Source organism: Bidens hawaiensis, unplaced genomic scaffold (assembly GCF_021521415.1).
Source record: "Bidens hawaiensis isolate Kalapana, Puna unplaced genomic scaffold, B.hawaiensis_p1.1 tig00021494_1, whole genome shotgun sequence".
NCBI classification, from domain to species: Eukaryota; Viridiplantae; Streptophyta; class Magnoliopsida; order Asterales; family Asteraceae; genus Bidens; species Bidens hawaiensis.
The window spans coordinates 186,229-198,563 of record NW_027493331.1 but is presented as its reverse complement, the minus strand read 5'-3'; the positions used below and the strand labels follow the sequence as shown (position 1 = coordinate 198,563).

Here is a 12,335-nt window from a genome sequence, read left to right as displayed (position 1 = left end):
ATTCAAACTTTTGATATGTGCCAAAAATAATAGACTAACTTTTTATGTTTATTTCCACAGTAACTTTGTTTTATTTAGTGTTATCACAATTATCATCGATCTTTGAATTTTTTTTCTTTATACAAGGCCCCATTTGTTTACTTGTATGGACATCCGATTACTTGTATGGACATCCGAAAAGCTCGGAGAGGATCATGCTTATTATTACAAAGAAAATGAGTTAATATATGCAAAATTTTAATAATATGGAAAAGGGTCCTACTAGGGGACACCCCACACCCTCCTATACGCCCATATAGAGTTAAACAGTGGGCTATACGGGGGCCTATATGCCCCGGGCTATACGGGGCATTTTGGAGGGGGGGAGCTATACGGGGACATATTAGTGAGTTTTTTTTTAGTAAAAATGGATGGTGTCCCTAAAAAACCCTATAGAAAAGGTAAATCATATTTACTAGAAGAATCCATATTTTTAACCTTTTTGTCGATCCACTTATGACCACAAATTATTAGTCACAGACTGAACATACACACTGCTATATCACAAGCTGTATAGCAGTATAGGCAAGACCAGACCAGAACCATGCATACACAACACACAAGTGACAAGTTTCTTTAAAACAAATTTAAGAAAACTTTTGTTTCTGTTGCAATAACATGCAACATGTTCCACTTCCTTGTACTATTTCCCTTCTTGTGACTCCCCTTGTCTCTTTTACAATCATTAATCATTGTCTCTATTTCATGCATCTATATTTATAAAACTTTGCCCTCATAAGCTTCAATTTTGAATTGAATTAAGAACTGAATTTGAATAAACCTTGTTGAAGATTAAAACTTCTTTCATTTTCTCCAACACCAAGAAAATCTCGAGTAAAATCCGAATCATGCGACGCATTGACACCGTTGCTTTTAACTTGCTTTGATTCTATCGAGTTCATCATCATCGTCATCAATGTGTCATCGTTGTTGTGATTGAATGTATCAAAATTCGATAAACTTGTACTCATGACACCAAACCGGTTCATATTAACGGGGCCAGTACTTTGTGTCGACCCCATTTGAGCTGCCTTTTGTAATAGCCCGGTGGCAGACATATGAGCCGCCACCGGGGGCTCAGTGGTTGAACTACTGTAGTTGTTCAACCACTGCACTGTTTCCAATGGCAACATTCCGTCATTATTATTGTTAAAACTCGCACACCCCGAAAATGAATTATTAGGGTTTTTAAAATGTGAATCATTCCCATTTTGATCTAACCAAATTGGTAACATGGGCTTTGCCAAATTCATATCAAGATTAGTTTCTAACATCCCCGGAAACCGCATCCCACCACCACCGCTCATCATCATCGAAAACGAAGCCATTCTCGAATTTTGTTCAGTTAAAGCATGACAAAACGCTCTATGCGTTATGTAACTATCTTTCCTGATGATCATATACATATCAACAATTCAGAAACATGAAAATATTAGTGAACTTATGTTATCCTTTTTGTTGAAATATAGTATTTAGGGTCTTAGTACCAAACCCACGTGTCTGGTTTATCTCTATATGTTGTAACCCTATTTAGTTGATTGCTTTCAAATCATACAATAGGGTTATAAACTTATAATATATATAGATATATAATCAGGCCGTGGGCTCGTAACTAAAACCCTAAATACTATATTCCAATATTTTTCAATCTTTAATCATTATGATCTAAACTTAACTATAATTGAGATGATATATATAATTAACTTACCTATTAAAGATTGTTCCACAATCACACTTATACTCTTTGGTACCACAAATCTTGTTATGAGCTTTCCAATCCGACTGAACCGCGTACTTCTTTGAACACTTTTCGCATTTCCATTTCTTCTCACCATGTTTACGAAAAAAATGCTTCTTAACTCCGGTGAGATCTCCGAGAGCTCGAGATGGATCATGATGAACACAACTTGTTTCCGGACAAATGTAAACCTTCTTCTTCACAGCTTCATCTTTGTTTCTTTGTTTAAGCTTCCATGGTAGATTGTGTCCTCTTCTATGAAGTTGTAGGTTTTGGTCTCTTTGAAAACCCTTGTTACATATTTCGCATGTGAACCGGTCCTTTGCGGTTAGAGATCTTGGAGATAATGCTATCACTTCTGCTTCTGGATCTGTATATTAAAAGAGTTGGTTGAAAGACAATCTACAAATTAACAAAGTTAAGTGATTATGATCAAGGCCAGCTATAGGCCGCATGATAGAGATCAGACGGCCATTTTAACAAAAAAAAATTCAAAGTTTGAAGAACATCTTAATGGCCGTTATAACCAATAATTTTCAAGTCTGGCCATCTATGGTCAGAGCGGCCATTCAGATATTGTTCAAAAGAGAATAATACTTTTCAAAGTGTGACGTTTTTTTTTGGTAAAAACAATTGTCTGAATGTTTTGTGGACGGCCGTTTGATGGTGTGAAAAACAATAAGGGTGGTATAGCTATAGCATGACCGTTATTACCTGGTGTGCCTCGCTTTCGTTTGGATGAGTCTGAGGAATTAGGGTTAGGGTTTGAAATGGGGTCTTGGATGATAGCTGAAAGAGATGAAGGAGGTGATGAATAATATTCATTAGACATTCTTTATTATGTTGTGAGCTTGTGCACAAATTATTCAAGTGTACAACTTTTGTTGAGCTTTTGTCATGTTTGAATCTTGATAGAAGAGGATATCATTTAGAGAGAGAATGGTGTATAGATCTTACACTGGTTGTGTGGAATTTAGTCGGTGAGACATAGACTTAACTTGGACCATATCTTTCTCCATTAGTGTCTCACTAGTCACTAGCTAATTAGATATGATAGATAATTATTACTTTTTGTTAGAACTTACTTTTCAGATAAGATAAGACAAAGAATTTTAATTATTGATGTTTTTAAATTATGCATGGTACTTTAAATGTAGCAAGTTAACTTCAACTGGTAAAATGAGAAATGTGATTGTGAGATGATGTGAAGATAAATAAGTTTACTTATATGCTTGTTACGTACATATAAGGTTTACTGTTAAATAAATAAGTATTGTCTGTGAAATTATACTGATGAGAAGTTAACTTCAACTAGTAAAATGAGAAATGTGATTGTGAGATGATATGAAGATAAATAAGTTTACTTATATGCTTGTTACGTACATATAAGGTTTACTATTAAATAAATAAGTATTGTCTGTGAAATTATACTGATGAGTACTTTGGTCATGTGTAATGGGGTGACAAATATGGGTGACGGGGGCTACAAATTAAATTCAGTAACACTGCCCTTGGGCGATAGGGGGGGGGGGGTTATTTTTCGTCTGCGAGGTTTGATAAAGTATTATTATTTTATTGTTGTGTGTGTGTGTGTGATATACATATGTATATGTATATGGGCTATAACGTAATTACATCTATAAAACAAAAACTCACATTTTGCTGACTGGGCGTCACATGTCACATAATGCCCCCATTTAACCATTGTGTAGCTCATCCACTACACATAGTCTTATAGAAATTTTGGTGGTGGTCAAAATTAGTTGTTACATACATTATTAGGAAACAAAGATTTTCTTAGATTTTAACACAAATAACTATCATAATATTGCAATCTATTGATACAATATAAAGCGTCATACAACCTCTTCCCCAATATATATTACCATGATTTAGTTATTAGTATAATCGGCCAATTGTATAACTAAGGGCATATTCAGTGCACTTGGCTCCCGTGTTTCATGATATGATGTACGCAGTCTTACCTTACACTTTTTTTTCAATTGAATAACTAAGAATTGTTAATTCTACCTCAAATCAAATATGCATATAGAGTGTAGGAAGGGTATGGTGGTAATTATATACTTCATTTTATTCATACGATCATATTTTTTTTCATAATATTTAAATAAATTTCGACTAATTACATGGGTCGGAGAGGAGGATGAGCTGACTAACCACCTAGTAATCAATTGCCCATTTGCCAAACATTTATAATCGATTTCAGGTTTATTCATTGTGTAAGATCTCTTTATTCTCTGGTAATTTTTTTTTTTTTATTTAGATGTGTTAAAAATTGGGTTCCAATATGTAGAAACATAGATATTACATCAATATAGCAGGTAGGCGGGCAACAAGTTGCGCCGCCACCCCTTTCTGAATTGCAAACCCTAACCTGCTAAAGACATACCCCTGCCCCTTTGGAGTCGACACATTGCTATGCACAACCTGTTGGACCCTGGTTAGAAAACGGATAGCTTCCGGTGCCAAGGAGCCAAATGTATCAAAAGCCAGAGGGACAAAAACATGTTGGTTCTCTTCGCAATCTTTAGCATGTTTCTCCACCTTCTTCGTTTCAGCCCTTTTCATTGCTTGCCCAGCTACAAACCCATTATCACTCAAACCAGCTAAGGGAGATACCCCTGTGAGGTCAACACAAGCGTGTTTTCCCCCGGCCCAACCAAAGACGAGCAAATCTGCCGGTCGTAGAGTGGATCTCCCTTCCGTGGGGTCTGTAAGGAAGTTTACGGGGGCTTCCTTTTTAGTTGATATCCCAGCTCGCCTTAAGATGTCCCAAAGAACGTCCCGCACCCAATCATGTCGGTATTTGAACCCAGACATCTCCTTGCAATGAACCGCATGCTCTCCGAATTTATCCAGGCAGGCCTTACGGCAGATCGGACATGTTTCGTCTTCTGGGTACATTGGGACCATCAAACGGTACTTAAGAATGGCTCTATACTCGACCGCAGACATGCTTTGGCCCAAGCCATCAATCGGGATAACGGTCAGAAAATCTTGGGCATGAGGACCTTGTAAGCATTCAAAAACCGCCTTCTGTCGAGGGGACAATCCAAAAACTTCTCCCAGGCTCTGAGCGATTTTTCCAAAAAGGGCATTCGCCAAAGTTTTTTGAGGCTTTGGTGGGGCGGTGTCCATATTAGAGAAACCGCCAATGTCAAAGTCTGGGAGAGCGCCATTTAGGCGTTCCAGGGCCTGCACGTAGTCTGGGTCCAGGTCGACAACTCCGCTATTCCTTAAGATGTGATTCTGTAGCTTCCAAGACTGAGCCCTCGACGCTACAAAAGCGTAAACCCCAACATCATGAGCCGAAAGAAGGCCTAAACCCCCTAAGCGCATCGGTAAAGATGCAAGTCGCCACTGAAGATCACCAAAGAACGGGCCTCCACATACAACTATGTCTTCGATGGCTTCTCGTAGCCCCTTATCAAAACAGGATACCGCATCATCCATCATATGGGGGTGGCATGTTCGTAACCCAAAAAGCAACTTAGCAACCCCCATGCAAGACCTAAGTAGGAGGAGTTCGCTCTGGGGATCCCTAAGGCAAGGTAAGAGTTTCATAAAATCAACCGCACGAGATGCTCTCCGCCTCGCCAACTCCTTAATAAAGTAGGGATCTCGACTAACAGCCCCTCCAAGGAGCTTTACCCCTCTCTCTGGTCTACCAATCCCACTAGGGAAGAGCCCATCTTTGACTTTCACCCCATTACACGCTGGCCAAAAAACCTCGGTTTTCTTAATATTAAGTTGCAGCCCCAATGATGGCCCTTCCGAGTTGATAATGTCTAGGGCTTTAGCGACTTCGTTGGCACCACCAATAATAGTCCCATCATCCAAGTACCAAGCATGAAATGAGAGGTTACAGTCATTTTGTACCCGGAGAACAAGAGGGTGTAATGCTAAGGCAAAGAGGAGGGGCCCAAGGGGGTCTCCCTGCTTAACCCCAGTAGTAGCCCCTATACAGTCATCATCAACGTACAACCTAGCTGGCTGGGCATAAAGGAACTGGACCCATAGATAGATAGACGGGCAATGATGATGAACCTCTCGGAGAAGGGCTGTGCGGTCGACCATATTGAAGGCGTTGGTAAATCCGTTGAGAAGATTTTAACGGTTCCAAATAATGCAACAACTTTGCCCCATCTGGGAAAGACATGCATGTGACTTTCTTATCTTTTGTATGGTTTTTGTTGTGTGCTCGTATCAATAAATGTTTAGCATTAGATCAAACTTCAAAGGGTAAAATTAAAGTGAACACGTTCATTTAGATAAAGAGAAAACAGTGCATCTCATCTTATATTTATTATTATTAATAAAAGGTTAAAAAAGGAAAAATATTCGTTAGAAAGAGGTATAGCTTTTGAGGTAAAAAAAGAATGATTTGGTTATAATTAGTATGGCTTTTGTATATGAAAGTAAGGACGGTGGCCGTCCGTGACTTGACGTGTCACTTGACCCCACAAAAGTTCTTCATGTTTTATACAAAATAAATATTCAAGTGGTAAAGTTATTTTCCTACGGTTCATAATATAACATGTTAATAACTTAGTATATATCATAAAAATGGTTTACAGTGAACATTTTATTTTATCTTGTCACGTTATATCTTGAATATTTTAATTTAATAGAACTAGTTGCTTTAGACAGCGTTTTGCAGCAAATATGTGACAAAAACTCGATCGGTATCGTTTAGGGATGTTACGGTTTCGTTCGCACCATATTAAAAGCTTGTGGGGTTGTTTGTGTAAGTTAATGAAACACGAGGTTAGCATTTTAAAAAGTTGTGTGGTTAAATGTTTAATTAATGGAAGTTGAGGGTTGTTATATTAAAAAGTTGTAGGGTCAATGGTGTAACTAAATTAAAGTTGTAGGATATCGTACGTAAACAAACGTGTGGGGTTAGTTATATAATTAATGAAACTTCAGGGTTACCATAAAAAACATTTGTGTAGTTAATTGTGTGAGTAAATGAATGTTGAGGGGTACAATATGAAATAGGCTGGCGTGGTTAATTGTGAGGGGCTTCGAAGCCCCTCCACCGTGACACATCAACGCCACGTAAGCAACGGGGGGCATCGAAGCCCGCCCCCCTATGGTTTAATGCCCCCAAAGACGCCTATATATATATATATGCATATATATATATATATATATGTATGTGTGTGTGAGAGGGGGCCCACATTCACCATGAACCACGACGGCCATTGGGTTGATGCGCAAGACGGCGCCCCACCACCAAGGGCACCCCTTGGTGGTGTTGAGCGCCCAACGGCGCCCGCCACATCACCCAACGGAGCCCCATAGTGAATGGTCTAATGGGTGGGGGTGGCGATGTCAGTGATGGTGAAATTGACTAACTAGTTTGATCGACAACATTCGTAATAACATTTTCCCATATGAACCCCTTTAGTTGATTCACGAACTCTTCATCCGAGCACATCTTGAACATGTCTTCATTCGAGTAAACTATTCTTCATCCGAAGCAACTTCATTAAGATCACCACGCATTTGTATTACACATTTACACAACGTTCATTTTTCTTAATTCTAAAAACTAGCGCCTTGATAAAATACTTAAGTAGAAATTTGAAATATTATAGATATTAATCATCCAGTTATGATGAGATAAAAATAAATCAATAATAATTCAAGTAATATATGTATCATCACAAAACTTTTAATAATGTTATTAACATTATTGATGATGGTGTTTGGTATCAATTAGTTAAAGGTGGTGGACTGATGGTGTAATATCCCGAAATTTCAAGATAATATTAATTATATTACTTAATAATAAAGGGAAAGTTTACTCGGGTTATCAGGAAATAAATAAAAGAATAGGAGTTGGTATGGGTCGGGCTAGTGTCGGGTAATGGACGTTGGTTATGGATTTGGATTAATTGAGATGGGTTAAATGAGAATGGGATTTCAGGGATATAAATACCCCCAAAATCCCAAAAATATCTTCATTTACATCTATTTCTTCACACACTCAAAACACACACATTCTAACCGATCAAGATTCGAAGCCGAGACCCGAGATTTTGTTGATAGATCTGAGTTGGTAAGGTAAGAACAAATCAAACAAAGCTAATATTACTGAAAATGGTTAGGATTGGATGGGTTAACCGGACCCGAAACCCAAACTGCCCAAATCGGACCCCTAAAACGTCGATTTTAGGCCGATTTGATGGTTGGGATTTGTAGGCGCCGATCATACGATTCCGTGGGTACCAAAATCGAGTTATTTGGCTAAGAAACGAAGGATTTATGGGCAAACAGATCTGCAGCGCGATAACTTCGCCTGCAAGATTAAGTTCGCCTGATGAACTTCGCCTTCAAGAGTAACTTCGCCTTCAAGCGTAACTTCGCCTAAGGTTTAACTTCGCCTGAAGCCAAGTTCGCCTAAAGTTTAAATTCGCCTGAAGCCAAGTTCGCCTAAGGTTTAACTTCGCCTGAAGCCAAGTTCGCCCGAGGTTTAACTTCGCCTAAAGTGAAGTTCGTTTAGAAAATAAATTAAAAACCTAATGGAAAATGTGTTAAGACAGTTAATGTAAATAAAATTTTTCCAAGCTGACCTGGCAGCTCGACCCCAGCCAGGGGCTCTGCCCCTTGGACCCCGCTAGGGGCTGCCGCCCCTAGACCCCGCTGCCAGGGGCGCTGCCCCTGGACCCCCGTTCGTTGTGGGTCATATAAAGATAGAAATACATTATGAGAAGTGATAGTTAATTGATACGTGTAACTTGTTCAGTCAGCCGAGCTCAGTTAAAGAAGGGATTTACAGCTATCAGAAAAAGAAGCAGAGTTCAGGTGAGTTTCTAGCCCCATTTATGTGTTATGTTTTCGGGGCTGTGTGCATACTCAATATGTTTGTTAATACACTTATCCTAAGAGATAAGTGTATGCCTTATATGGATAATGTGAAATGTATGAATGATTGCTTGATGGTACGTGAACGATCTTCGGATATTGCACGTACTGTCAGGTCGCAGCGCTAAGAATAAGGTAAGTATGTTATGTAAGTTTATGCGTATGAACATGATAGAGATAATAGAATAAAGAAATGATAACGTATGGTTGTATGGTTGCGAAAAGGGAACCGAGCCCTAATAATACTCGAGGAATGTAGGGCGTAATGCCCTTTATAACGTAAGATATGAAAGTAAGTTAATACAAAAGAAAGTAAGAAAGTATGAATGAAAGGATATAATTTTATGTGTATGTCGTGTATGGTATATGTGATAGATACGAATGATTGCTTGACGGTACGTGAACGATCTTCGGATATTGCACGTATCGTCGAGGGAGGTGATTAGCTCCTTGCATGGATAATAAATATCAACTTATAGATAGTGTTCCTTCAATGGAAAGTATAGGGTTCCTTCTATGGAAAGTATAGGGTTCCTTCAATGGAAAGTATAGGGTTCCTTCTATGGAAAGTATAGGGTTCCTTCAATGGAAAGTATAGGGTTCCTTCTATGGAAAGTATAGGGTTCCTTCTATGGAAAGTATAGGGTTCCTTCAATGGAAAGTATAGGGTTCCTTCTATGGAAAGTATAGGGTTCCTTCAATGGAAAGTATAGGGTTCCTTCTATGGAAAGTATAGGGTTCCTTCAATGGAAAGTATAGGGTTCCTTCTATGGAAAGTATAGGGTTCCTTCAATGGGAAGTATAGGGTTCCTTCTATGGAAAGTATAGTGTTCCTTCAATGGATAGTAAAGTGTTCCTTCTATAGAAAGTATACAGAGTGTTCTTCCAATGGAAATTATATATAGTATGGTAATGGTAAAGGTTCTTTTAATAGATATTACGTGATGATCCTCCCATGGATATTTATACGAGGTTAAGGTAGAAATGTGTGTCTTCGGATACGTTAAGAAATATATGAGAATAAAATTGTATGTTGCCTGATTAACTAGAACTCACTCAGCGTAGCTGACTTTTAGTATGCACGCAGGTGAGCTGATTATAGAGTCAGCATGAGGATGACACACGGCATGGATTGAACGGCTGGCATCTGAAGAAAGAAGTAAAGACGTTTTAAATATAAAGTTTTGTGTTATGGTATCAAAGAAAAGATTTAATGTTTTGTAACAAATGATTAATGTTTTATATTCCGCGAAAAGTTTTAATAAACACTGATTTGAAGAACTGTGTTTATGAGTAAATCCGACGCTAAAGTAGGGTCACCGGGTTCGGGGCCTTACAGATGGTCATGTTAATAATGAATTTAATGCATGTTTGGGATTGCTTTTTAAAAGTGCTTGTGAATTTTTGGAGAGGCAAAATATCTAAAATGCCCCTAGTGCTTTTGGAGGGGTATTTTAGATATTTTGCCTCTCCAAAAAGCCATAAGCACTTTTAAAAAGCAATCCCAAACACCCCTTTAAAGTAGTTGAAACATAATCAACATGTAACATCCTAAATTTTATAATGTTGAATAAAGAAAGTTACGTTTAGTGATTTCGCGTTATTAATTAATTAATATCGAGTAAAGAACGGATCATGGATTTAGATTAATTAAGATGGGTTAAATGAGAATGGGCCTTAGGTCCATGGGCTTTAAGGGATATAAATATCCCCTAAACCAACCTTAAACCCTAAACCATCATTCATTTCCATCTTATTCTCTAACACACTCCAAAACACACACACACCACACACCGCCATATACGGCCGGCGGCCGAGAGAGAGAGTAAACGATTAGTTGTGATTAAACAAGTTAAACGAGATCCAAACGAGCACAAAAGGTATGTTCTTGACCTTTAAAGTTTATGTTTTATTGAATGTCCTTAAGCTTAAAGATCCAAGCTTTATAGTATATACGGGATATATATACGAACGAAATGGTTAGGGAACGTTAGTGGGTGATGTCGAACCATAGCAAGGGTATTAAAATCGCCAAAATCCGTGATAAAAACCAAACCCGTAGCGAACTGGGCAACTTCGCCTGCGAACTGGGTAACTTCGCCTTCAAGGCTTAACTTCGCCTTCAAAGCTTAACTTCGCCTTCAAAGCATAACTTCGCCTACGGCCAAGTTCGCCTAACTGATAACTTCGCCTAAAGCTAAATTCGCTTAAGGTTTAACTTCGCCTAAAGCTAAGTTCGCCTAAGGTTTAACTTCGCCTAAAGCTAAGTTCGCCTAAGGTTTAACTTCGCCTAAAGCTAAGTTCGCCTAAGGTTTAACTTCGCCTAAAGCTAATTTCGCCTAAGGTTTAAGTTCGCCTAAAGCTAAGTTCGCCTAAGGTTTAACTTCGCCTAAAGCTAAGTTCGCCTAAGGTTTAACTTCGCCTAAAGTCAAGTTCGATTAGAAAATAAATTAAAAACCTAATGAAAAATGTGTTAAGACAGCTCGACCCCAGCCAGGGGCTCTGCCCCTTGGACCCTGCTAGGGGCTGCCGCCCCTAGACCCCGCTGCCAGGGGCGCTGCCCCCGGACCCCCGTTCGTTGTGGGTCATATAAAGATAGAATTACAACATGAGTAGTAGTAGTTAATTGATACGTGTAACTTATACAGTCAGCCGAGCTCAGTTAAAGAAGGGATTTACAACTATCGGAATAAGAAGCAGAGTTCAGGTGAGTTTCTAGCCCCATTCCTTGTTATGTTTTCGGGGCTGTGTGCATACTCGATGTGTTGTTAATACATTTATCCTAAGTGATAAGTGTATGCCATATGTGATATATGTGATGGATATGAATGATTGCTTGCCGGTACGCGAACGATCTTCGGATATTGCGCGTACTGTTAGGTTAAAAATAAAGGTACGAATGTTATATATCGAAGATGTATGAACATTACAAATGAATACTTGTCGCGGTGTGAACGATCTTCGGATATTGCACGTATCGACAAGGGGTATGGTTGTTAAACGAATGATGTAAAGAACGCCTAGAGTGTTCTTATGCTATAATGTAATTATTGTATATGTGAAGTATGTGTATACAGGTACACGAATGGTATGTGAGTTCTACGTTCGACATAGTAAGATAGGATGGCAAATCCCTCTAGCTTCTGTCGGACATAGACTCGGCTAGTGATGGCGTAGTTAAGGACTGCGGGCCTTATACGTAATGTAGATGATAGATGTAAACGTAGATAGGGACGGTGGGCCTTATACGTGTTACAGATAATAGACGACAACGTAGTTAAGGACTGCGGACCTTATACGTATTATAGATAGGCATCAGCATAGGAAAGGACTGTGGACCTTATACGTGCTGTATTTGTGTTGTGGTAGCATAGGGGAGGACTGCGGACCTCGTACGTGCTATGAATTAGGTTGCAACATAGGGAAGGACTGTGGACCTTGTACGTGTTGTGGATGTAGGATGGTATAGGGAAGGACTGCGGACCTTGCACGTACCCTAAATGGTGAACATAGGTAAGGACTGCGGACCTTTTACGTGTTCACGACCTTGAGTACAGGTATAGACGGCGGACTATGAACGTACTCTCGGTAGACTGAGGTTAGTGATTGTAGATATGTATGTATGTATGGTAGTAAGTATGTATGTAGAACAGAAGGGTAACTA

General features: G+C 39.0%; 1 protein-coding gene across 2 annotated transcripts; it reads right to left on the bottom strand.

The window, feature by feature from the left end:
• Window positions 1-755: 755 nt before the first annotated feature.
• Window positions 756-2,817, bottom strand: LOC143563489 (protein indeterminate-domain 7-like). 2 transcript variants are annotated; one of them, XM_077051019.1, is made up of 3 exons: window positions 2,483-2,817; window positions 1,748-2,147; window positions 756-1,428 (listed from the first exon to the last, which is right to left on the bottom strand). In XM_077051019.1, exons 1-3 carry the CDS (start codon window positions 2,607-2,609, stop codon window positions 798-800), a joined length of 1,158 nt encoding a protein of 385 aa, XP_076907134.1. In that variant the 5' UTR covers window positions 2,610-2,817; the 3' UTR covers window positions 756-797. The 2 variants fall into 2 exon arrangements, with proteins under 2 accessions (XP_076907134.1, XP_076907135.1); XM_077051020.1 differs by having other exon boundaries at window positions 2,492-2,817.
• Between the last annotated feature and the right edge of the window lie 9,518 nt (window positions 2,818-12,335).